The sequence below is a fragment of the Coturnix japonica genome, chromosome 21 (genome assembly GCF_054131305.1).
Source record: "Coturnix japonica strain WE chromosome 21, WE-NBRP24, whole genome shotgun sequence".
Taxonomy (NCBI): domain Eukaryota; kingdom Metazoa; phylum Chordata; class Aves; order Galliformes; family Phasianidae; genus Coturnix; species Coturnix japonica.
In genome coordinates, this window is record NC_140683.1 from 10701723 (window position 1) to 10728354 (window position 26632).

General features: G+C 46.7%; 1 protein-coding gene and 1 long non-coding RNA gene across 20 annotated transcripts in view; both read left to right on the plus strand.

Annotated features, from left to right (window-relative positions):
- LOC107321573 (uncharacterized) overlaps positions 1-16017 on the plus strand; it is a 44572-nt gene extending 28555 nt beyond the window's left edge. Inside the window, exon 3 of the long non-coding RNA XR_014936336.1 lies at positions 14167-16017. This is a non-coding gene — a long non-coding RNA (uncharacterized LOC107321573). The remainder of the gene's footprint in view (positions 1-14166) is intronic.
- A 4313-nt stretch (positions 16018-20330) lies between these two features.
- ZNF618 (zinc finger protein 618) overlaps positions 20331-26632 on the plus strand; it is an 87664-nt gene continuing 81362 nt past the window's right edge. For 16 of the 19 annotated variants that reach the window (XM_085521587.1, XM_015878783.3, XM_085521584.1 and 13 more), the window contains exon 1: positions 20331-20465. In XM_085521587.1, the coding sequence (XP_085377713.1) occupies positions 20418-20465 (48 nt within the window). In that variant the 5' untranslated portion in view covers positions 20331-20417. The remainder of the gene's footprint in view (positions 20466-26632) is intronic. The other 3 variants (XM_085521598.1, XM_085521596.1, XM_085521597.1) reach the window with 2 other exon arrangements.

The window sequence follows — 26632 nt, forward strand, 5'->3', positions numbered from 1 at the left end:
GTCTGTGAGGATGGAGCAGATGGGCTGCAAGGACAAGAAGAGACAACTGAGCAGCAAATAAACCTATATCTTGAATCTCAGAAAGTGCAGAAAAAAAGTGAGAATTGGTAAAAGTCAAGCTGAGTTAAAGCTGAATTGAAGTGAATTGTAAAAGACTTGCTCGTGTTATGAATAAGATGAGAAGAAAGGAAAGGAAGGAGCGTATTTGCTGATCAGTGATGGTGAGGATTAAGGATTTTTTGGATACGGTCCCAAAATTACAGATATATTTTGTGTCAGATTTCAGTAATGAAGAAAATGCTGAATGCAGAAGAAACAGCAGGATTCTGCTGTGAGAGAGGGCTTGAAAATGGAGCTAGGTGTCTCAATGGAGGAGTGACTTCTGGACAACTCAGAGCATGGGAGGGAGCTGAGGGCCATGCAGTCTGTCTTGGACCACTGAAAATAGCCAGAACATCAAATCCAGACACAGCCATAAATCCACCAAGGGAGAAATAATTAATTAACCAATTAATTAAACTTACTTTGCTTTTTATTCCAGTTAAACTTGTAAATTAAAACTAGCACGACAGCTAAGATAACAGTAATTAGGAAGGCAGTCAGGTATACACTGGGATTTTAAGATGAAATTTGCAACCCAGAATATAAAATTGAACCAGAGGTCCTTGTCTACCTTATCGGAGTCATTTCCTTCTTCTTCCCAGGCCTGGGGCAGCATTATAGCACCTGTGATTCTACAGGAGGATAAGGGAAAGGGGATCCGCCTTTCTGCAGACTGAGCAGAGCGCATTGGACAGGTTCCCACTGAAGGTGATGCCCAGAGATGTGTTTCAAATGCATCGTAAAGAATTTTAATGTCTCAAAATGAAAAAAATCTCCAAAGCTTCTTTCTTCTTCCCTCAAATTATTAGGAAATAATTCCCAGGTAGGTGAAAGTTCCCACTGCTGATAACGATCCTACATCTGTCACAGCTCTGATGGACTCGGAGCCCATCCTTGAGCTGATCAATGTCAGAAGAACCATTTCTGTGCTTTTTGCATGCTTGAAAACTTTTCAGAACGGTGCCATCATCAGGAATTATTTTTCCCCTTATATTTACGCAACATATTATTGTGACTTTAAAATTGAAATGAAAATGTAGTTTGGGACACAGGACACTGTATAATGCATTCACTCATCTGCGTATTAGAATTTAGAAAGCAACAAATGATCATTTATTTTTATTATAAGGAGAGCTGGCAGAGCTGCTTCAGGTTGCCTGACAACTCTGCTTCAAAACATCACTCTGCATCTCTTAAAGCCTTGCCCAATCCTGAGCATTTTGTCAGGAACTTTCCAAGTTGAGTTCCTGCCTCAGATTGATGCTTTCAATACAAATATTCTTTGGAAACTGAAACTCAAATAGGTTGATTGTCTCTTCGGACACAATTATGGGAAATATATTGCTATGCTGATGTCTTAAAGCTCTTGAAGTTTTTCTGTGTGTGTGTTGAATGACTCTGATGGCTTCACGGTTGGGAAGTGTGACAGTCTGGCTAGATGTGTGTTTTATTGCTGCTATGGACAAGAGCCAGGTGTGTATATATTGTGTTCTACAGGACAACATAATCTTCAGAGCATGGAAACCTGCAGAGAAAATCTGCTGGATCTTCCTGTCTCCATGACAAAGGTGGAATCTTCACCTGTGGTGAAGAGCTGCTTGGAGAGCAGAGGGCTTTGAGCTGAGCACATCCCTGCCCAACTATGTTGTCCCCTGTAGAGCAGGAAGATGGGGATGATGCGTGTAGACACATAGTGGAGGGACCCACATCTGTGTTCTGCTCCCAGGAGCTGCCAGCAGGGAGGAAGGGTTCTGTGCTGTGCACATGGGGTGACTTCAGTGTGTTCCTAGGCGTTTCCCATGGCTGCCTACCTTTCTATTAAAAAAAATGACTAATTAGAATTTTCTTTCTGCATTTGGCTTTGGAAAAAAAAAAAAAATTAAAAATGCATAAGCCCCTCTGTACTGCATATGTATATTTTATTGCTGTATAATTGGGATCTTCATTAGTTCCCTGGGTGGCGAAGTGACAGGCTTTTCATGTGATACAGACACTAATGCACTGCGATACGCTTCCCTTTTATTTTTTTTCTCCAAGATGCTCATTGCTAAACACATGCAATGCTCCCTAATAAGGATTTATGCATAAAGCCTCTTTTTTTGGGCAACGCTCTCCACTGTAGCACCATTGAAAGGCTCTGACTGCAGCAGGAGCGGGGGTGGGAGGGCCACTTGGAGATGGAGAAAGTATTAATCACGTTAATCCCAAACCCCGGGGTATAATTGCTGCTGCTCTCAAAACAAAATGTTACTTTTATCTAAATTACTAAAGTGGGAAAAGTGCAATCCAGTTTAATTTAGCACTGGTTGAGAGGGAAGGGAGCAGCGGGGATCTGGGCACCAGCACCGTCCCCGTCTCGGTGAGGACCTGAGATCTTCCAAAGCCAGAGGTGGCTCACCTGGAACCACCAGGGATGGCAGGGGAATCAAAGGGCTGATGAAAGCTGTAGGTGGAAGGCAGACAATGCTGTGAGGGAGAGGAGATTCCCAGTCATCTTCTTCATCTCTTTTTCTGCCAGAATTCAAGATCTTCCCTTCCTCAGGAGCCCAAGGAAGTTTTTGTTTCACTACTCAGGACCTTCACTTCTCAATTTCAAGTTTAATATGCTGATTTGTGTTTCAAATCAAGACCAAGATGTTTTTGTCTTGCTTCAGAGTGTTAATTTCAAATGGAATTTCTCATTCCAAAGATACCAAGTTTAATAAATTAACATCGCCTTTTGGGAAAATGGATACCCTTTGTACCAGCATCTGGCCCACAAGGAGGTCAGTCAGTTACTCTATTTCAATTGCCCCTTGGTCCTGGTAGCTGATATTTGTCAAGACAAAAATACCAATAAGCCTTTCCTATCCAATTCTTCTCTGGTTCACTGGGCTCTGTTTTCTCTCCATCCTTCTGGTTCTATCCCACCACTTTTTGAGCTCAGATATTCTCTCACACCAGATCTGATTTCTCACCCCCCTGCACAGTGACTCTGAAGTGTTTGCAGCTGGAGGAGACACAACTTAGATTTAGCAGGAAGAAAGCGAAGTGCAAGACAATGTGTTCACAGTTACAGGTGGTGAAGGGCACATCTCTTCACGTGGAATCTGGGCCAGCTGTGCAACAAAGGATCTCCATCCATCTACATTTAATAGACTGCTGGGGACATCAGAGGGAATTCATTGGGTAAGATTTTGATGCCTTCAAGATCCACAGATGACCAAACTCACTGTGCAGGAGGCTGACCCACTATTTATTAGTTCAAATGGGCTTCACTTCTGTGCAGTTCTGATGTCCCACCACATGAAAGTTTTTGCAATTCGTTCTGACAAGGTCTTAAAATAATAATATTAATAATAATAATGCAATATGCTTCTGCAGGACATACTGCTTTCCTGTCCACAACCGACCCTGTGCTTACCAGGAGCAAACAGCCTGGCAAAAGGAGATTTCAGTGCAAAAAAAACAGTGTGAGAATGGGGAGGAAAGCCAAGTGCAGATACTCTCAAGGGCTGGTCCTCTGCTCAGAGCTTGTGTCAGTGATGCTTGTTCAGTGATTCATGATAAGCTCATTAGAACATGGAGTTACTGGGAAAAAAACTCCTCCACACCAAGTAATGTGCTCCTGTCACTGTTGAATTGGATCTGACGCCAGCATACATTTTAAACCGTGCATTTTTTAATTCTAAAAACACTGTTGACAAATACATGTCCCAGTTTTTTAAGACTGATCGTATTTCTGTTCTCTAAGCAGAATAAAGATCAGCTCTTCCCTTTGTTGTCAGGAATTCTAATTCGCTGCTGCCCACTACTGTAATCAGTGCTTTTATTAAACAGGATATCAGGATGGGATAACACTGAAGGAACAGACATCCTGGGTCAGGTCCATCTACCCATTACAAAGTGCTGTCAATGGTCACCAGAGGATGCTCAGGAGAAACAGAGAAGCAGGGCTGGTGTCTGGTGAGCCCCATCTCCCAGCAGGTGTCATTGTTTAGTGTTGTTCTGCACTGTTTGATGTCAGATCCCACCCTTCTCATCCATGAGTCTGTTCCACTGCTTTCTGGTCCTGTTTGCACCTTTGGGTTCACCAATGTGCTCAGCCATTGTGTTACTGGCTGTAACTGTGTGATCCTTAGTGGTTTTGTACCCCTTGCTTTATCCCTAGAGATGCTGACTGAAGGTTTTAGAGTTCTCTGCTCCGTGCTGACAGTTCTCTGCTCACTGTGTCAGTGTCATTCATGATTTTGTGGCCCTGGCTCTGTTTAATTTACCACTGTAGACAGATTCCCCCCAGCTCCAGCATTACTCTCTTGACATATAAATGTCTCTGATTGTGATTCTATGATTCCTCTTTTACCATCTTCCATTTTCTGGTGCCTGTGTGGATAGAAGAGATGGGTTACCCAGCACTGTTAATAGGCTGGAATTTCATTTTTTCATTTCTTCACGGCTCTTTGGAAAATAACATCTGGTCTCTATGAATTTTTATTACTCAATTTTTAATTTCAACCCTAAAATATAAAGCAATTCTTTACACCCATCCCTTGTAATGAAAGTTTCCCATGTGGGAACATTACTGGATTCCTCTGTTTATTTAACTTTCCTGTTGAACTATTCCTTCCATTGTTGTCCCTCTGACTTTTCAACTTCCATGGGTTCACAGGCCCCGCAGCATTTGCTCACCTCCTCGTGCTCGAAAAAATGTAAATGCCTTTAGCGAGTGCTTCCTTAAGCACAGAACTTTTGGCCCACATTAATGGTTTTACATTAACTTGCAAGAATTTATTTTCCCCATCTGAAAGGTATCTTGTTAGTTCAAGTCAGTTCAAGTCACTTCTTTTACGGCTGCTCCATAACCATGACCAGAATTATTTCTGTTCATTAAAAGTTTTTAGTCCTGTTCCAGAGCTTCCAATATAACGTCTTTTAAAAGTATCCCCACTACTTCCAATCATTTTACCCTTTTAGCCATTCCTCTAAATTCCCTTTTAACTGGTCTCCTCTTTTTTGTTGGGTTTTTTTTTCTTTTTTGGTAGATTCCTTTCAAACCATATCAGAGTTATTTCTGTTTTTTCCCCACACACTCCTGCAGAGTTCTGAACTTCAGTCTGTTATGGTCACTCTTGCGGAGCTGCGTTTTGATGGCTGGACCTTGAACCGGCTCTCCCACACTGCTCCACACTACATCAAAAGTTGCTTCTCCTCTTTCATACTCTCTGAAGGAAGTCACTTTCTCTGCCTGAAAACGTAGGCTCACACCTCACCCCTTTCTAACAGTCACTGATCACCATAGGGGTAATTGAAGTCTACTTCTAATATGACTCAGTGCTTGCTGACCTCACAAAGACCACCACCATTATCTTTTCTTAGCACAAGAAGATGAGCTAGACCCCTTATGAGATCACTGAGTCCATAAGTCTGACAGATCCTCCCTGTTATGTCATCCATATGGGGACATCACATGTTGTGATTACCATTTTGTGGTGTCTGTTGGCAAGTGTCCTCTTCTGGATGTCCACACATCTCTCTTGAATGACCACAATCAGACAGAAGTCCAAATCTTAGGTTACTGGGGGAAAAATAGTGATGTGTGCTGTGATTGGATTGTGTTTGTTAAATTTCATTAAGGATGAATGCAAAAAAAAAACCCAGAATTAATTCCTCAGAACCACCAGATGAAGGTATAGCAAAAGCACTTGAAATGATTGCTGGAGAATTTTGGTGTCCTGCCAATAATTTCTCCAGCAAAAGATAATTTAGAAATTGAGCCAAACCAGTCAACAAAACTCAGTGAGTTCTGTGAGGATCAGGACCTGAACAATTTGACCAGGGAAGAAATGCTCTTTTCTCGTGTCTCTGATTTTCAGTATGAGGAAATGAACTGACTGGGGACACCAAGGAGTTAACGACATTAGATTAAATCTTTAGACCAGGTGGCCTAAACCAGTCTGCATCCAGGTGGCTTACTGCTGTTACTGAGAGTCAGAGGAGAACCAGGTGCTGTGGAGACTGGGGGCATTAGTTTCCTATAAGGGTGGAGAAGTAGAAAATGATGCTCTTAAGTGTTAAACCACTGTGAACCTTTCACAGTGGCACTTTTCTTTCACCACTCTTCACATAAGAAGAGTGTCACATAAGTCACCTGACATCACTTTGGTTCCATGACCAAGTGACTGAAATGTTTATACATGGGAGGAAAAGAAATCCACTGTAATTAGGCCCCTCAATCCTTGGCACATCCAGGCAGAAAAGCCAGAAGATCCCTCTGTGCTGCTGAGATGGGTTTCTGCCCATCAGAGAAGGCTCTTCTCCTGCAAAACAGCAAATCCATGAGCACATCTTGCAGGAAATAAACCTGGGTTCTGAAAAGGAGCCTTGGGGAGAACTCAGAGAATACTCACCTTTCCTCAGGACTTTCTTCCAGCATTTAATCACCTCCACTGTTCAAACCTCGTGGCTTTTTCAGTCTGAGTTTTCCCAGCTTCAGCTCCCAGCTATTAGCTCTTATTATGCCTTTCTCCATTAAATTCAAGAGCCCTTTAGTACCTGGTATTTCCTCCCCACGAAGGTACTTACACGCTAATCAAGTCACCTCTCACTCGCCCTTTCTACAGTCTAAACAGACTGTGCTTCTTAAATCATTCCACGTAGGGACTTTCTTTTTTCCCAGTCCTCAGATGATTCTCATGGCTCTTTCCTGCAGCTCCTCCAGTTCCTGTACCCTTCTATAAGTGCAAATATCAGACTGGTGACTTGTAACCAGGGGTTATTAAAGGTATATTCATCTGTAAAAGAAGGCAGTTAATTGGAGCTTTCCTATGTAGTATTTTTTACTCTATTTGCAAAGCAGGGCTGAGTGTGTAACAGAGGGTGTTGGATCATGTGAAGGTGCTGGTGGTGGAGCTGATGCTATGAACCAACTTGCTGTTTCTCAGCCCATCATTCCCTTGGAATAAGGATTTCATGTGGTGCTGTTGGCTCAGATTCTTTTCAGACTTCTCTCTCTCTTTAAAAATAAATGTGTGTGTATGAAAAGCATTTGTAATTATCATATAGCGCAGCACATTAGTACAGATACAGCTACAGTCTTGTCACTTTGTAGTGATAATGGTGTATTGTTGGGTGTTGCATTTCTCCTATAATGACAGCCATAAAGCAACACTAATGCCTGGCAGCCTGCATGCACTGATACACTGTTATTTTACTACAAATATTAGGGTAAATACAACAGATTCATGCATGTACTATATACACAGTTTGATTAGAGGACAACACATGGGGATGCCAAGCAAACCACACCAGATGGGCTGAGGGCAAGGGGAAAACCCACTATTCCTGGGTGATCCTTCTTCAGACCTCAGGGGCTGCGCGAGCTGGGGGTAATATTTGCACCTATACTCCCACCTGCTCTGCAAACAGCCGAGAAACATCAACCACACACTTTGACACCATTCTGTAGAGACTTGATGGGAGTTCAGCTGCATCTGACACGAATTTCCCACTGCATGCAGACCCCCAGCATCCAGCCCAGCACTCAGCTCTCAGCCTATTTCTGTGCTTTCAGCTGCAGGCAAGGTCAGCAGGACTAATTTGATGGAGGAGCCGGGATTTTCTCCTGATGCTTGATGCCAGCTGCACTATTTCTGTAACATTCACTGAAGAAACCCACTTGGAAGTAGAGGCAGAGCCCAGAAAACATTGTAAAGTATTTGCTTCCAGCAGAACTGAACCAAGAGCTGGAAACCAGGTGATGAGTGGAGATGGTGACACCACCTGTAGGGAATGGTTCTTCCTTACCCAAATTCTCATGATAAAGTATAAACATCTCATTTCCTTCCACCACTGACCCGGGCTTCAGCACTTCAGTTCTTGGCAGCTTTTCTCCTCTCCAGGTGACATCAGGTGAATGCCCATCTGCTGCAGCAGTGTGTGGCCCCACAGAGGGTCCAGGTATGCACACACAAAGCGCACAGTGCAGGAGACAGGGCACTGCAAGGAGGATGTGCTATGGGCAGCCCTGGGCATTCTGGCTGTCTGCCATTCAGTCCAGCCCCACCTAAATGAGAATCTTTATTCCTGCAAATGTTTCAGAGCTGAGAAAATTAAGGAAACCAATATATAGTGGTGACCTTCAGACAGGAGTATACCCTATAGAGTCTGTATTCCAGGAGATACTGTATACTGAGCCACAGCGTTATGATGTCACGTGCTGTTCTCCTATAATTAAAGGTCTGTCAGTGTTTCCACTGTAAACTCAATTTTTAGGGGTTTATAACTTTCCTTTAGAGAGTGAACAGCAATGACCTGTTTCTGCATTCTAAGCAGGTTTTAAGGTCATTATGTGAGTGTTAACGTTCCGTTACATTATATTGTAATGAAATGAGTCTTTCAGAGTAAAAGCATTTCACACTATTGGCAAAAATGAGCGTATTCATCTTAATTTTTGCATCTACTTAATTTCAGGAGTTTTTATAATTAAATGTTTGGTTGCACTGGCAAATAGAGGGAGCAAATCCTTGTCATCGTGAAAACAATCCCATCCCATCTGTGTGCTCTGCTGGGGAGGAATGAAAACAGCTTTATAGGGAACTTCTTAAAAAGCCAAATGATGATTTTTCCATGCTGGAGGAGCAGATGGGTATTATTTTCTCAGTGCACTCGCAGGCAGTTGGTGGCCCCCCCAGCCAGTGTATGGCAATCACCTGCATGAGAATCGTGCACTTCCTGAGGTCGTTCCTGCAGTGTTTGTAAAGGACACTGTCACGTTTTGCAGGATTCCCATTGGGATCATGCAGCACCTCCTTGGCCAGCAGTCAGGTTGAGGTGAGTGCTGCTGGTGGGTTGTCCCAATGTCCCCTCCAGCAGTGCTCCTCTTGCACCTGACCAGGCACCTGGAGAGGGTGGTTCTCCTGTTTGATGTCACTGTCTGAGCTCACTCTGTTTCTCATCTGCACCTACAAGAGAAATGCCATGAAGGAGGTTATGGTAGGTCATGCATTCCAGTGCCTTACAAGCAGCCAGTTTTACTAGTTCTACCAAGAAGAGTTTTTGAAGTTCTTTTCAAGATAGAGCTCTTCCTCTCTCAGGACAGGAGTGTCCCTGCTGCCAGCCAAGGGTCTGGTGCAACAAACAGGTATCCCACCTCCAGGGACAGATCGCCTCATCTCTGCACAGAAAGGAGTGCAGAGCTCCCAATGGAACACAGGGTACGGGAGGGCTGTCTCAGGGGATGGCCCCATGTATCTGTGTGCAGCTGACACCAATGCCCTGGGCCAGGGCAGGGAGCACTGCAGAGCAGTCCCTCTTTGTCAGAGTTCACATGATTAATGAAATATTTCTGCTCCTACAGCTTTAATTCATTCAATGAAGCTCAGAAGCTTCTGATAATAAGACCTAATTTATAATTAGGCTTTATCAGTAATCAGTTAATTTATAGAACCCTAATTCTCATGAAGGTATTTCAGAAGCTTTGCTTATTATATTGCAGAGCTGATGTCCGCAGACAACCAAATCAGGACGATAGGATAGAAACAAATTTCAGGGTAATCCTGCTGTATGAATGCTCTATTTATTTACTTCACATTTTGTGCAGTAGCTGTAATACCGTGTATCAATTCTGCAGGCAGCCTTCCCTGTGCATTTAACAAGGGGAACACCAGGATACATGCTGAGATGTGTGGTCCATGCAAGGGAAGGGATGCAGAGGGCAGGGATAGGTGCATCAGGGCTCTGTGCACTGATCCAGCACTGCTTTCCACCAAGATGGTCTGAGCACACTCTTCCATCCAAGAGAGAATCGTAACATTCAGCAACTTTAAATCTTGAGCATTTCACATGCACCGTCTGCCTCGGGGGAACAATCTCACAGCAGAAGCAAACCTCACCCCAACGGAAAGCCCCAGCTCTCATTGGGAGGTCCCATATAACAGATATCTGCAAAAAATCCTTGTGGACTTGCCCATGCAACCCCACCCATAGAGGAGCTCCCTTGTCGGCACCCAGCCTGCTGCGCCCCTCGCTCCTCCCATGGGTCTGCCAGTGGGAGCCCAACTGCAGCCACACTGCAGTGATACCAACTGAGTGACTGTATCTGAAAGCTCACAAAGCTGTAAACAAACAAGTCTTCCAGGTAACGTGAAAGAAACCTGAAAAGAGAGAGTTGTCCTATATTATTCTCAACTTGTTCTCAGCAAAAATATGCAGAAAGCACATTTCCATATGGAGGATGTTTCATTAGCTGACAAAGATGAGCCAAATAACTCAGTCTCTTTTCTTTGCTAAAGATGCAGCAGCTATTTTAAGTAGTTGGGAGTTCACAGTTATCTACTCCTGCACCTTTGTTTAAATTGATTTGCAGTGGTGCTTTATTGACCTCCCTCCATAAAACAGCTGAAAGAAATCAAAATTAGAGCTCATTAGAAGATTCAGAACAAGCGTCAGCCAAACCGTGAGCTTTATCCACCCCGCCACCTGGAGCAAACTGCAGCCTGAGCTTCCGTCTGACTGTTCCATTATCTGCTGTGTTGTGTTCATTATTGCTCTGCTTTGAGGGTGTGGATCCACCGCTTCCAAAGCAAGGACCCAACCAGGAGCACCATGCAGGGTGATGCTCCATGCTGCCGTACAATGCACACAACCACCCTCTTACTTCTGTGGTCCCATTCTAAGGTGTTCCCTGCAGATATTCCCTATGTTAATTTTAATCCCTGCTTTTTGCAGGCCATGTGCCACAAATGTTCTGGTCAGAGCAGCAGTTCCAGCCTCCATAAGAACACTCTGTCTTCACAGACTTGTACCTTTTCCCAAAACTCTCCTCTTGGAATAAATGTGTTTTGCGGAAAGTTGGAGGGAAATCAATCTGGCCACATTTGCACGAGGAGAGAAGGGGAAAAGCAAACTATTTTCCTACCTTGGAAAAAAAAAAAGAGAGAAAGAAAATTATGTTTTTCATGCAATGCAAAATGTTAACATCTCCAGAAACAGGCTAATCCTAAGAGTACCAAGAAAGAGAGAACTCTGCCTCTTTCTTGAACAGTCTATTCCCTTTTCATCATTTCAAGGTATCGCTTTTAAGCCACACTAAGATCCCTGTTACTGGGTTTCATCAGCGTGACACAATTCAGAATGTTTTGGTATTCATTCTGATTGGAAATAAATGGTACACAAAATGTGGTGCTCCAACTGAGATAGAAGTAAACACAGACTGCCAAATTACTGCAGCTCAATGAGATGCTGCTCATCAGCTGAGCTGCAGGCGCTGGCCTTGCGTGTACCCCTTTGAAGTGCAATGCACTCATGTAAGCCACCCTAAGAGGCTTTAGGTGGGGATTCTTGTTTGGGCAAGGCTTCACAATGGCTGGTGCTGGGATGCTGGAGAATTAGGTGGCTGCTTTGCTCATGTTTCCCTCCTGTCCTTGCCTCCAGTTGAGTCTCTACTTCATAGACGAGCTCTAAACAACATCTCCGAGCTTTTATCTGCAGGTGACAAACAGAGGCATACAAACTGGATTGGCAGGAACACAAAGAAGGCTTTCATCTCATCATTGCACGAGGCACTTACAGTAACTTCTCAAGGAAAAAAAGAGATTATGCATCAACATTGTGAGCATAAAGACAATTTAAAAGGGATGTTAAGAAACTTCATGTCAGGAAAATATAGAACATCTGCAAACAGTCGAGTATTCGGCAATAAGCTACGTCAACAATCCTGGAGGAACAAGCCTATTTTTTGGTGGTGACAGTCCCGTTGAGTATCCCAGAGGAGATTTTAACTGGCTAAAGTGCTTCTTATGGTCAGACAAGAAAGGTTGGTGGGGTGTAAGGAGACACCTCCAGGCCGGCACTGTGAGTTGAGCCACACACTGCTGCATGAGGCATATTGCTCACACCTGCTCTGATGCCCATGTGCAAGTCACAAGTGGTCTCCCCACTTGGATGCTCAAGCAGGATCACAAAACACAGTGCTAACTGGCTTTGTCTGTGGGGCAATTGTGGATGCCTCATCCCTGCAGACAGCCAAGGTCAGGCTGTTGGGGATCTGAGCACAGATGGAGCTGTGGGTATCCCTGTGCACTGCAGGGGATGGGACCAGATGGCTTTTAAGTGTCCCTTCCAACTCAAAAAGTCCTATGATTCTGTAATTCCCAGTGCTCCCACATCACGCAGGTCAATGGGAGGAAGCAGCAGCTGGGGGTGAGCACATCTTTGCCACTTCATCTGTTTGAACACGAGCCCATTCCCAGCAGGGCAGGGAGGACAAGGAGTGCCAGGGGAGCAGTGATGGTCACCACACAGCCCACATGAGCGAGAGATGCTGCCAGCATGTGCTGGCTGGGTAGAAACCAATATTTCAGCTGCAATGTTTTTAACAGCAGTGGGCAATGAAGGGTGTGAATTTTCTGACTCACAGCAGATGCCTGGTGCTGTTTTAAGCACCTAGATGTTTGGCAGTGCTTACTCTCGACTACCCCAAACACCAGCATGCTGCTGATTCTGGGACTGCCTGCATTTAGCACCCTCTGCACAGGAAGATGTCTCTGCCATCTGCTCATGGTGCCAGGCCTGGCCTGACGCTCACCCCCTGGAGATGTCTCCAGTCCCTGCTGCTTTTCCAGCTGCAGCTGATTGTTGAAATGTTGATTTCTCCCTATCTCTTTCCCCCCCCCCCTAAAGGGTGCCTTCCCATGAGCTCAGAATGCCATCCAGGACTCCTTTCCCCACTCTATTGTGGCCCCAAGGGATGGGTGGGTGACAGCAGGAACTGTCCCCATGCAGTTCTGGCTGTGGATTGAGATGGGTTATGGGAGGGAGAGGTGCTCACTATGTGCAGGAGGCTGTGAGTTTGTTTCTGTGAAGGGCTGTAGTGACCTTTGAGCACCTTGGGAATATCTTTTGGATGTGAATACCTGCTGAAGTTCCCTGGAAGCTTGAAGGCTACTTGGTCTGCTTGGGAACCCTGACAGCTGGAAGCCTTTTGTAGACCAGATGATCCATATACCTTAGCTGCATGTAGGCATCAAGTTCAGAAGAGACGTCTTCCTTTATATGGAGAAATTCCACCCAAGATTTTCACACACAGGCACAGAGATGTGGATGCATAAGTCTCTGCCCCTGTGTTAATTGCTTCGGGCTCTTCCTTTCTAAGCTGAAATGACACAGATGAAGATCTTAAGTACGTGGTCCTTCCTGCCATCAAATGCCTTTCCCAAGTTTTAACTGAATTTCTACTTAATGAATCCAGCTTTGTCATATAGGGGATGTTCCGGCAATAAGATATGACAAGGTGTGAATTATAGTACAATAATTCATGCCTGGAGCATTGTCAGGCACAAGGCTGAAAGCTGAGTACCATCCATGCAACTCAGCGTGAATTATTGCACCATAATTCAAGCCCTGAGGAAACAATAAGGGACTAGCCAGAGACTATCAATATGAAGAAAGAATTGGGTTAAATCTATTAATTTTATTTAGGTTGCTGAATTAAAAAGAAAAATTATACTCTTGTAACATTCCCTCCTGTCCATCCCTGTGTTTTCTTTGCAGAGAAGTGAAATTAAAAAACCAGTAACTTGGCTTAATGTGGAATGGGAGAGCAGAGAGGGCTGTTCGGGCTCCTGGAGGGCAGCTCCAGAGCCGAGGGCAGAGCAGCTGGCAGCTACCTGCTCAGTTTTCCCTCTTCCCTGCTTTAAATATTCAACACTTATCACTGGATCCTAAAGTGTTTCACAAACTTAGCACAAAGGATGGATGTGGATCAGTTCACCTGCCCGGCTGAGCTCAAAGGAGGGCACCAAGCATGACCATGGGAGTGCATTCAGTGAGGGCAGACGTGAGGAAGGGGTCGTTCTATCACGTAGGGTGACAGGATATTTAAGGCCATCCAGAGCAAATTTTATGTGATCATTTGGACCTCATTTACCCAATCAGTATAGATTTCATTTTGAAATGTAACCAGGATAATTGATTGCTTGCTTTTTTTTCTTTTTTTTTTTTTTTAATTTTATTTTCAGACAGCTATTGATTTTTGAATAATTATTCTAATTATTTTTCATGTAGCTATCTTTCTATCTCTCTTACCAGGCAGCCTGATGCAGCCTTGGAATTATGGACAGCCTTGGACAGATGCTCTGCATGTAGATGTCCACCAGCCGTGGGGGGACGCACCTCGTGAAGGCTGCAGAGCCTGGATGAGCCCAGCTTCTCCTCATCTCCAGGGCTGCTGTGTCCCTAAGTCACCTGCAGACATGAGCACAGAAAGCTTCAACACACCTATCCCAGCCTTCAAGGCTGCAGGAGATACCAACTCTGCCCCAGCCCTGCTCCTGCCAATACCTGCAATGGATTCCCTGTAAAACTGAGCCTTGCTTCTATTGATTTATTTACCCTATCACTCACAGTGCTGTTCAAAGATGCCAAACAAGAACAGGGCTCCTTTCCCAGGATTTGCACAGGCATAAGATGTGATCTCAGCTCCAAAGACTAAAAGCAGTCACTTTTTTCAGTCTAAAATCAGCCAATAGGAAATAATAACGGTAGAAATACAATGGCAATGTTGATTAAAAAGTCAGTTGTCTTCAATAAGATTGATTTTTTAAATCTCCAGTTTTCATTACGCTCCTCAAAATTCTGAATTATCCTAATTGATCAAAAATATTTCAAAACATCTTTATGACTTAGCACTGTACAGATGGGCTCCATGGGAATCCCTCCATTATTCTGATGGTAACACAGTTTGCCAGCTCTTCCATTCGTACCCATTTGTGCATGCACAGCAATGGAGCTGGGTGTGCTGGAAGGTCTCTGGAAGGGCTGGAAGATCTTCATAAGAAACCGATGGGGTTGTGAGCATAGAGAAGCAAGGCAAGAAGTTATAGGAGAAGAAATGGTTGTGGTAACTGTCCATAAACAAGACGATGTGGCAATTCATGCTGTATTGATAAGCAGCAATGTGAGCACGGTGCAGCGTGGTGTCTAGCTTTGTGGGTAAAGGCTGGCTGCATGCTGGCACACAGCATCGCACCCCATGCTGGGTGTGCAGGGCACCCAAAGGAAACTTGCTCTTTTCTGCAGGACATTATTGCAGGAGATGAACAGCAGAGACCTCCTGCAGGCAGCAATAAAACATTGGTGGCATCTCTCAAAATTATAGATGATCATTTTCTAATGCAGAAAGGATGGCACCTAACGCGAGGTAACGCTATTTTAGACCTTGTGATGATGGATAAAGATGAATTGATCACTGAACTAGAAATCGGTGGTTGCCTAGAGACTGGTGATCATGACCTGATTACATTAATTATGGGATAATAAAAGACAGTCCCAAGCAGTAATATACATACCTGGTGCTTCTCCCGGGATCTGTTCAGCTGAATAAAGAGAAGACTCTCAAAGAGCTCCATAAATAGGGAAAAAATTGTGACCAGCAATTATCAGACTACCACTACAGCCTGCATTAACACGCTCTGGTCAGAGCTGCTGTTATCTCAACCCTTGGAGCCCCACGTTGGGCACCAAATGGCCTGTTGAGGTTTAATCCAGCAGGAGGCTCAGCACCACTCATCCTCCATCACCCAGTGGGGAAACAACAAGTAGAACTCGGGAGCTGAGATAAAACCACTAAGATAAAAGGGAAAGGACAGTAGTTGTGAATATATATTTATGACTGCATACAACAAGTGATGCACAAGCAGTTGCTCACCACCCCCTGACTGATGCTCAGCCAGCACCCTGAGCAGCGTAAGAGAGGAGATGAACTTCCCCCCTTTGGAACTCCTCCGCTCCCAGCACAGCGCAGTCTGCCTTGCTGCAGGACGTAAAATGCAGGTTTCTGGAATGCCAAGAAGGTAATTTAAATGTTAAAACATTTGTGATCGCATAAATGGCAATGTATTATTCCAATTGAATCGTAGTGGGGTTAATCTGACCTTAATAGAATACTACTAATAATTTATATTATTATCTTTAATAATATTAATTCTACTTAATTTTTTTCCCCCATTCACTTTGCTCGTTTAAGGGCAGCTCTGCTGAGCCTCCGAGCGCTCAGCTCTTGGTGTGCAGCACTCACTTATCATTTGCACAAGCGGGGATTCCAGCAGGCAATTTTCAGAGAAATAAAGATCATCTTTTAGAGAAAGGAACTTTAAAGAAATAAAATTACAGTATTAAATAAGTAGATATTAATGTGTCATATTTAGAATATAAAACAACCCATAATCTGTTCCGAAGTCTCTTCCACCTAAACATATACTTCTTTATCCTTCCAGAGGAATCCTTTATGCTGCTGTTTAACTTACTAGGCACCTCCCTGTCTTTCTTGTATTGGAGGCCCCAGACCTGGATGCAGCACTGCAGATGGGGCCTCACAAGGGCAGAGCAGAGAGGGACAATCACCTCCCAGTTCCTGCTGGCCACCCCTCTTCTGATGGAGCCCAGGATCCCATTTGCTTTCCAAGCTACAGGAGCACACTGTCTGCTCAAATGAAGCTTTTCATCCACCAGGACCCCCAGGTCCTTCTCTGCAGGGCTACTATTGCTCCTCCCAGTCTGTATATATGCCTGGGATTCCAGGGTACTTGGTTCATCTCTGCAGGGTAGCAAACTTCAGTGAGAGCAGAGCAATGGGAGCTATTATCATCATTAAAGAAATGCTAAATTTGGGGAAGAATGGGGATTTACTGCATGCTGTGCCAGGCTCCTGCCAGGTGGGCAGCAGCTGTGGCCAAGCACAAGTGACATCTGTGTCACATCTGTGTCACATCTGCATCACGCCAGTCGGGCTCATGGCCTCAAACACCCCACGGAAGCTCTGGGTGGTTCCCTGAGGTGATGCTGCCTGTGGTGGCTCCAAGGGCTTCGCTGCCATCCATCGGGACAGTCGTGTTGCCACACATGGTGAATCCATGCGTGGGCCATTGGGAGCAGCACAGCTGAGCACTGACCAAATAACACAAGCTCTCAAACTCATAGAATCACAGAAGCATTAAGGTTGGAAAAGAGCTCTGAGGTCCATTTATCAGCCCATCACCGCCATGCCCACCAGGCCCACCTACCACCTATAGTGCCCATTAATCCACGTCCCTCATGGGAATCATGTCCACCTTTATGGGAACTCTGGGAATCTTTGATGTAAAAGCCCGCAGAGCAGAGCTGCTGAATGAACCTCCAGCTGCCGGGCAGAATCTCTTAAGAGACCATTCATTGTAAAATAAGTGAAATTTATATGTAAGATTTCAGAGGGTATTAATTACACAGGAAGGTTGCAGGGTCTGTATTATTCCGTTAATAGGATCTTCGGGAGAGAGAAATAGACAGTTCTGACACAACACGTAAGATTTGTTAAAGGGTCGATGTTTAATTAGTTTTAACTGATACATGAATTAATGAATTTGCAGATACACACCCAGGACACGCATTCGACATCCAGAAAGTAGGTGCTGGGCTTTTGGAGAGAACACTGTGCCACAAGCAGATCGCACGCCTGCCTGAAGTGCACAATTCAACTGCGCTGTAACTGCAGGTCCCTGAATAGCGATTTCCATAATTACACAATTAGAACAGAAAGGCTCCGTTTGAGGCATGCAGATATCCTTAATTCTGCTCTGCCACGACGCTGTGAAGAGGAGAGAGATGAGCCCGATGATGGGCCCAGAAAGCTGCGGTTCCCCCATCACACTCAGCTGATGGCTGCGTGTTACAGCACAGCAGAGCCGGGATTTCCTGCTCCAACTCCACGCGCTGCTCTAAAGCACAACTTTAACTTCCCATTTCTTCCGTTTATGTGACTTAGCACCAGGATAACGGCGGATCGCTTTAATCTCATTTACCCCCAAATAGCGGTGATACATCTCTGGTATAAACTCCTTCTTAACATAACATCTCTCCAGGAATATCAATACCGCATACGACTTTTCAATTAAAGCAGAAACTCAACCTTTTCTGTCTGAAGAACATTTTTGTTATCTTTTTCTAAGCTTACAGCACCTGATGTGTGGATAAAGAGCCCGTCTTCTGGGGATTTTCAGCTAAATCTATTATTTAAATCCCATTTATTAAGGTTCTTTGCTTCCGTGCATGAATTTTCCTGGACACCTTTTCCTGCTGAATGCAATCCTCAACTCCTTACATGGAGAGATACAAGGAGAAGTGGTTTGAAACTGAAGGAGGGCAGGTTTAGGTTGGATGTCAGGGGGAAGTTCTTTACTGTGAGAGTGGGGAGGTGCTGGAACAGCTGCCCAGAGAGGCTGTGGGTGCCCCGTCCATCCCTGGAGGCTTTTAATGTTGGATGGGGCCCTGGGCAGCCTGGGCTGGTATGAAATGTGGAGGTTGGTGGCTCTGTCTGCAGCAGAACTGAGCTTCGTGATCCCTGAGGTCCATTCTGTGATTGTGTGACTTTTACCTCCTGCTCCCCACCGTTGTTGAGCACTATTGGTGTCAAGGCACTGCAGAGAGCAGCTGCCCCTGTTGGATGCAAGGGCAAAACTCCAACCCCTGCACACGTCCTGGAGAGCTGCTCAGAGCACCCAGCATCCCAGCAGGGGAGGGCACAAAGAGGATGGCAGCCTGAAAATGAAGGACCAGGAGCAGCTCAGTGCCGCCAAGGACGAACAGAGTCCTACTCTTCCTCTTACATAACCATTGGCAAACATTTCTGATGAGCTGAAACGCCTCAGAGTGAAGAAAATAGAGGGCACTGGGGTCAGGAAGAGCGACGTGGGGATTTTTTTGCTGGTCTCACAAATATCTCTGCAGATAGGGGCGGTTTATAAATATCCATTTTGCCATTTCCTGATTGTGGTTTGCCTTATTTATGGCAGAGCACGAGGAGCGCTCAGCACTTTGCTTGGGCACAGGGCTGGACTGCAGCACTTCAGATGCAGTTTGAACTTTGGAGAGGGCACCGACACAAACAGATCCCTTGCTGCCCATCAGGATGGCCGTGAGTGTGGATGAGTGAGCTCTGAGATGTTTAAACACCATTTGGAGTTGTGCACATCCTCGGGGGGCTCCTGTTGACACCCACAATGGGTTGAAGGAGCTGACAACCCGGGCTTCCATCCCACCTGCTCTCATTCCAGAGCTGTCTCCCATTCCCACCCTCCCCACCACCTCCCATCCCCTTTGCTTTTATTCAGCTCTGATGGTTGAGCATTTTGGAGCATTTCAGAACAAAATCCCCATGAAAGAGGCAAAAAAAAAAACCCTAATAGTATTTCACAATGTCTGGGAAGCTGCTTTCAGTGTGGGCAAGGGGAATGAAGGCAGCGCCCGGCCCACAGCTGTGGGGGCTCTGCGGGCCGGGGAAACCCAGCAGCACAGATAGTTTGATTAATGCCATTAATGGCAATTTGTTGGCAATGCTTCGCAAAGGTGATAAATGCCAGGTGGGTGTGAGATCTAATGATGCACCCAGTGAGTGCTGAGTGTTTGCCATGGGAGAAGTGCCACTTCTTCAAGGGATCTTTTCTTATTTTTTCTTCTTTATCTCCTTCTTTTTTCTTTTTTTCTTTTTCTTTTTTTTTTTATGCCGTGCAAATGCTGCCGGGCAGCGCTGAGCGCAGCGGGGATGTGCGGGGTAAAAGCGCTTTGGCAGGGGGAGACGGGACGAGTTTCCCGTGAGGATGGAGAAAGGCTTTAACAGTGTGAGACTCCTCGCACACGGGGAGGAGGGGGCACTGCGCGTTGGAGCTCCGGGGCTCGGCGCTGCCGGGCGCTCTGCAGGTTCTGCCGCCCGCTTCTCCTCGCGGGGCCGCGCCCGTCCCGTCCCGCGGCGGATCCCGGCTTCTCCCCGCCATCCAAACCCGGAGCCGCTTTTCCTCCCCGCGGAGCGGAGCCCCGAGCTCCGTTGTGCCGCGGTCGGGCCGTAGCGGGGCAGAGCGGCGCTGCACCGGAGCGGGGCCGGGCCGGGGCCGCGCGGGGGCGGAGGGGCATCGCGGGGCCGTCCGGAGCGCGGCGCGGCTCCGCGCTGGGCCAGACTCAGCCCCTTTCTCCCGGCGCCGCCGGCTGCGAGCGCTGCGGCTGGAGCTGCCCCCAGAGCGGCTCCGTGATGGCGGCGGCGGCGCGGGTTCGGCAGCGGGAGGCGCCCGCCCAGCCCTGCGCGCCGCGCCGCTAGCGGCAGCGCCCGTGTGCCCGCGGCGGCCGCCCCGGCCCATGCCCCCGGGGGGAAGGGGGGCTGCAGCAGCCCGGCGAGCCGCCCACCCGCACAGCGGGGGCATCGCCCCCACTCGCCGCTCCTGGGAGGGCGGAAAGGAGGCAGCGGCGGCGGAGGCATTGTGCGCGGCGGATCGCAGGCCCCGGCGGCGCGGGGCTCGGCTGCCTCCCGCCCCAGCCCCATGAACCGGCCGGACGGCTCCGCTGCGGCGGCGGCGACGGGAGCGCAGGTACGAGGCGGCCGGGCCGGGGCGGCGTGTCCCCCGGGGGGGGGGTGTGGGGGTGGGGGGTGGAAGGCGGAGGGAGCGGGGAGGGAAGGAGGGAAGGAGGGCGGCAGCCGCAGCCGCCCCGTCGCGGAGCCCCCGCCGGCGGCGCTTTGGTGCAGTGCGCGGGGGGCGCCGCCGGGGCGACGAGCCCGGTTCGGCCGCGGCCCAAAACGGCCCGTCCGCGGTGCGCGGAAAACAAAGCGGCGCCCGGAGCGGCCATGGCGGGGACAGCCCGGCCGAGCGATGCCTCCGCGGCCCGGCCCGCTCCCCCACCGCCCTGCCCGGCCCCGCGTCCCTCCCGGAGCTTCTCCCCCCTCCATCCCCGCTCCGAGTCCCGGTTTTAATCCCCCCCCTTCCGACCCTCCTCATTTTCCCCCCGAGCTCTAAGCTGCTTTTCTGGTTATTTTGTTTTTTTGTTTTTTTTCTAAATTTTTTAATTTTTTTTTTTTTAATTTTTTAAAAATATTTTTCCATTAAAACGACGCCACCTACAGGAGAGCATCCCGAAAATGGGGGAAAATTAAAATTGAAAAAAAAAAAAAAAAAAAAAAGGAAAAAAAAAAGGGAAAAAAAAAAAAAGCAATATTGGGCTATTTGTGAATGAGCAGAAAGTTGGGGCGGGGGGGGCACAGCTCTTAGTGCTATTTCTAAGCCAAAGCTGGAATGTGGAGATGAAAATTGAGCTGAATTTGAATGAATTTTGGGTGTTTTTTTTTCCTTTTTTTTTTTTTCCTTTTTTTTTTCCCCTTTTTTTTGTGTTTTTTTTTTTTTTTTTTTTTCTTTTTTCCCCACTGCTCTCCTTTGGATCCCGTTTTTTATTGGGGGTGTTGCTCGCTGTGTCTCTGGGCGTTGTGCCGGGGGGAGCTCATGGAGTTTCCTGGGGGCGGCCCCTCGGAAGATTCACTTTCCCAAAGTGGGCGAATTGCTGCCGCGGAGCAATTAGGAATTGCGCCTCATTGTAATTTTGAACTTGCTCGCTGCGCCACAATCGGGCTTTGCTGCAGTGCTGGGGGCGGCCGGTGTCACACCGAGTTGTGCAGGAAAATTGGAGCGTGCAGAATTTGCTGCGGACACACCCCGGAGTGTTTCATTGCTGTTGTGTGTCCGTTTATTTGTTTATTTATGTGTTTATTTTTTCTGGGGGGGGGATTTTGGCTTTGATGCAGAACTGCCCTTAAACAATAAAGGTGCTGAGCGCAGCCCGGGGGCGGGCAGAGCCGGGGCTCAGATGGCAGATTGGATTTTGAATTTCTTGGCTTTCCGGCTGGATTCTGCTGCCATCATTAAAACACTTTCCAGTATTTAATTTCCTATTTCGTTTCTGAAAAGGAAAAAAAAAAAAAAAAAAAAAAAAAAAAAAAAAAAAAAAAAAGAAAAGAAAAAAAAAAAGCAAAATTTCCACAGTTTTTTCCCTTTTTTTTTCATTTTTTTCTTTTTTCTTTTTTTTTCATTTTTTCTGCTTTTTCATTTTTTTCCTTTTTTTCCTTTTTTTCTCATTTTTATCTCTTTTCTTTTTTTCTTTTTTAATTTTTTTCTTTTTTTCCCATTTTTTTCCTTTTTTTTTTTCCTTTTTTTTTTCTTTTTTTTTTTCCTTTTTTGTTTTTTTTTCCTCGCTTTTCTCAACACTGCAACAACTCCAGATCCGGTGTTTCTGCTCTGTCTCTGCACACGTTAGTGGGAGCTCCGCCATGACATTGTGAACGTGCATAATGAACGATCCGAGGGCAAAACAAAAACAAACCCAACATCTCATTGCAGGTTCAGTTTTTCCTTCCCTTTCCCATCCCCCCCAAATTGCAAATCTGAACTGCTTGCGGCCGGTGCTGGGAGGATGTTTCTCCCAATTTCTCATTGCTTTTTCCCCTGCCCTGCAGAGCCCTGCTTGAGTTTGGGGTGGAAGTCGTTTTCTTCCTCGGTTTCCCTGTTGCTGGACGTGGGGTGCGGTGCTGTTGGAGCAGTTGGGGTTGCGAGGGGAGTGCTGGTTTTTGTAGGGTTGCCCTTGAATCGTGGGGTCTTGGGGTTGATCTTTCACAAATAAATAACAAAAGAGCTCCGCGTCGTGCATTGTTTCAATCAAAAGCAATATGGGAGAAGGGGGAACCCATGGCCTTTCCACCCAAAAGTGGGGGAGGGAGAGGAAGGGGACGATGAGGTCAACGTTGAGTTTTACCAACCTTGACACGGTCTCCTCTCTAAAATGGGGACAAAATAGCAAGATGGCTGGCGCTGCTCTGGGCTCCACAGCTGCTGCAGTTTGTGCAGTTTGCCTTTTTTTTTTTTTCTTTTTTCCTGAAAAAAAAGCTTTTTTTTTTTTTTGCTTTTTTTTTTTTTTTTGCTTTTTTCCTCTTTTTCCCCTTTTTTTGCTGTTTCTGTGGCTCTGTGCACTCCTGCTTCAGGGAAATGAAATTTCAGTCTGGGCAGAATTTTCAAATCTGAATCTCAGAGCTCAGCAAAGTTCCCGTTTTAATTTTTTAATTGGATTCCGCCTTAATTCCATCTTTCCTCGAAATTAAGCTGAAAAATTGGAGGAGCCGGCGCTGCTTCCTCCCCTCTGCTCCTGTTTATTTTGTGTTTCTCATGGGGGGGGTGATGGAAAGGACTGGGATTCCTCCTGGGGGAGCAGCGAGCACTCCCGAATGTCAACTCCATATTTCTTATTGTTGCATTTATTTCCCCCTCCCCCTCCCGTCCCTCTTCCCAAACCTTTTTTAGCACATGCCGGATTAAGGACCACGGTGTGCGGGCAGGGAGGGGGCACAAATTACCCGCTGGGTTTCATTGCTGCTTCCAGGCCGTGAGCCTCAGTGCAGTGCCTGCCCTGTGCTGTTTGACACCAAGAATCCCTCCCTCACCCCCCCAGATTTCACCTATTCTTTAGTTGTACCACAAGAAGCCACTTGGCTTCAGTACTTATTTCTTTACTTATTTATTTATTTTGGTAAATGTTAACTTTATTTCAGATTTCTCTCATTTTCTCCAAGCAGAGCCTTCTGCTGATGCCTTTTCTCCCCCTCTGCCCCCCAGCACCCTCACCTGGAGGGTCGGGGTTGTGCTCTTGGAGGGTGCAGGAGTTGGGGGTGAGTTGAAATGAGTAAGAGATAATGACATATATTCCATTTTGGGGTTGCAAACGACACATTTTAGAGTTTTAGCTCTGAAAATAGCAGTGTTGGGGCTGGTTTCTGTGCTGTGCTGAGGATGAGGGCAGCCTGCAGGTTCTTCTCTGGGCTTTGGGATGCGGTGTCACAGGGCTGTGCTGCAGCTCACAGGGATGCACTTTAGCTCCTTTACTTTCAGCTTCAATCGGTTTCATTGGAACAGCAGCTCCCACCATGTGTTCCACTGGCAAGAGAAAGGCAGAACTGAAGTTACAGCAGGTTTCTCAGTCTCAACTTGCTGCATGCTGCTGTCCTTCCAGGAAGGCCCTTCTGCTTGGTGGTGCTTTTTCTACAGTTTCACATTGCAGTTTGCTTCCAAAGGGGTTTTTTTTACTCTTATTTTTTCCTCTGTGGAATGCTGACCAATATTTATCATTCTAAGTGATGTGAAGTGAAGGAACCAGCCCAGCCCAGCAATACCAGCACAGCTCAGTGCAGGGATGGTGTGTTGCTGCAAAAAGAAGAATTTCAAGCACCCAGTCCTCAGCCAGGGATGAAAATAGACGCAACATTATTACATGGTAGATACTATTTACACAGGCGCTGTATACAATGTTACGATCCTACTCGCAGAACTCCGGGATGATTTAAATGCATTTTGCTGCCGTGATGCTGTAAGTAGTGCTGGTCTCGTTGCAGTCATGTGGGCTGGTGATGCGCAGTCAGTTTGCAGTTGCACAGCACTGAAATCAGGGCTCTGTAAATTAGATTTAATTAATTTCTTTTTATTATTTCATTTTGGCAACCTGTGCTGGGCAGGATCTGGGGTTTGTGCCCTGAAGGTCCTTTAGATTTGGAAGCAATGCGGTGCAGGGCAGAAGGGTAACTCAGCCAGGGGACTTCTATGGCCCTGCTGTGGGTGTGAGTCCTGCTGGGTGTCCTGGCTGGTCTGCACAGGGCTCTGCACTTCATGCTCTGCTCTGCGAGCTGCTCCAGTTCTGCTTGGCCCACGCAGACAATTGTAGTGTGCTGGTTGTGCTGCTTCAGGAGTGGAAGGCCCTAAAGTGGATGGGGTTGATCATACGGTGGTGCCCAGCAACATGTATTTGGCATCTTGAGTGCAGAAATAGGCTCTGCTTTGTAGACAGGGGCACAACTGGTGGCAGAAAGCACCTTTGCAAGGCCTGCGAGTGTGGCCAGAGGCTGTGGTCCATTTTTGGTAAGGAGCAGAAATAAATGGCGCTGGGTGATGTTACTTGTTGTGGTCTCTAGACTTCTGAGCTGTTGTAACTGCAGTGTTAAGGCTTTTGAAGTTGTGTGCTCAGTTTGGGCCTGCTGTGTTTTCTAGGGAAGGAGTTTCTAATTTTTAATGGTCTTTTATGGATTAATCAGCAGTCATCTGCCTCCTTTTCGCTTGTGTTTGGTTCCTTGAATGTCTCTTGATTATTCTGTACTATGTGATGCCAATTTAGTGGTTAACTGGTATGCAAACTACATCTGGACATGTTGACTTTGCATTAACAATCATTGATTTGTCTGGAGCAAGGGAATAGAAATGAATGATGCTGTTTACCATGGATAGTATATGAAAAATAACCATTTGCATCGTATCCTTCAGCAGTGGCAGGCAGCGCTGGTGCAACTTGTCATAGCAGCTCTGCCTCGTCAGCAGTCGCGTGAGAGCTGGATTTTTAAGCTTTAGCACCAGGAGGGGGAAAGAGACACAGGGAAGCAAGATGTGGAAGTCAGAGCAGCTGAACCCGTCGGTCTCTATGGCTGTAGGTGGGTCCACGTGGCTCCTGGATGAAGTCAGGGCAGTGCTGAAGGCTGCTTTGTGGCAGAGCTGCAGGGTTGCTCTGGGGCAGACATGCTGAAGGCCTGGGGTGAAATGCAGTGTGTTGTGATGGGACCAGTGTCACCACACCTGGTGTTCTGCTGGGGCAGCTCTTCTAAGGAATCCTTCTCGGTTGTTGTTTCTCTAACCTGTATTGCCAGGGCACTCCTTAATATGCATGTTAGAAAGGCTTAGCTGGTGCACTGTACCTGTAAAGATTTAATTACATAAGCAAGGTTCCTTGCTTGTAATTTACAGTATTGCTGTTTGTTTCACATCTATATTTGGCTGGCATCACTTGAAAAATGGCATTGGAAGTGGAAAAGCAGTGACTGGAGATGATGTGTATCCTGACGCTGGCTGACAAAGGGGAGAAGCCAATATCAGCTCGCAGAGCAGAGGTGGGGGCTGCATTGAGGAGCCATTGTGTGTAGGAGGAATCAATACCTGTGTGTATGGTTATGCATACAGACGTGTCTGGGAGGCTGGGTCTATTGATGGAGGATGGAGGGCGGGCTCTGGGGAGGCTGGGCACGGCCTGGGCCTTTGGCACTGTACTGGCCAGGCCTCGGGTTGTAAATGTGGGGGCTCGGTGAGCATTGGTATCACACATAGACTCTGGGGATGGTATTGCATGAGCTTCAGCATCTCGACAAGAGGCAGAAGTAAATCAGAAAGGGCTGGTAGGATGCTCAGAGGAACGGAGCACCTCTGTGATGTAAAGCTGAGGATCTGGGGGTGTTCAGCCTGGAGAGGGGAAGGCTGTGGGGAGACCTCATTGCTGCCTTCTTCAGCTTGAGGGGAGCTTACATGTAGCCATGCTGTGATTGTGTGGAACCCAGGTCAGCTCTGTCCATAATGCTGCAGTTTTGTTTTGCCAGGTATGTTCAGGCTGCGAGTAATTTTTTGAGAGTTAATGTTTCACTCTGTGTGGGTGTAGGTGTCCTTCCCTCCTTCCCTGCCTGGAAATAACAGCAGAAGCAAAGTTTTCAGCAGAACTTGGCTGTGCTTGCATTGAAGGCCCGTCATTTAGGTTCTGCTTACAGCGTGGGGAGAACGATTTTAGTATAAGCGTTTCATTGCTCTAGGCCTATTTATGGAAGTATTAAACCTCAGTGCTCAAAACTCTGCAGCCAGAGCCGGCAGTGCTGCAGTGCGGGAGCATCAGAGCGGGGCAGCCCAAACATTGCAGGCATTGG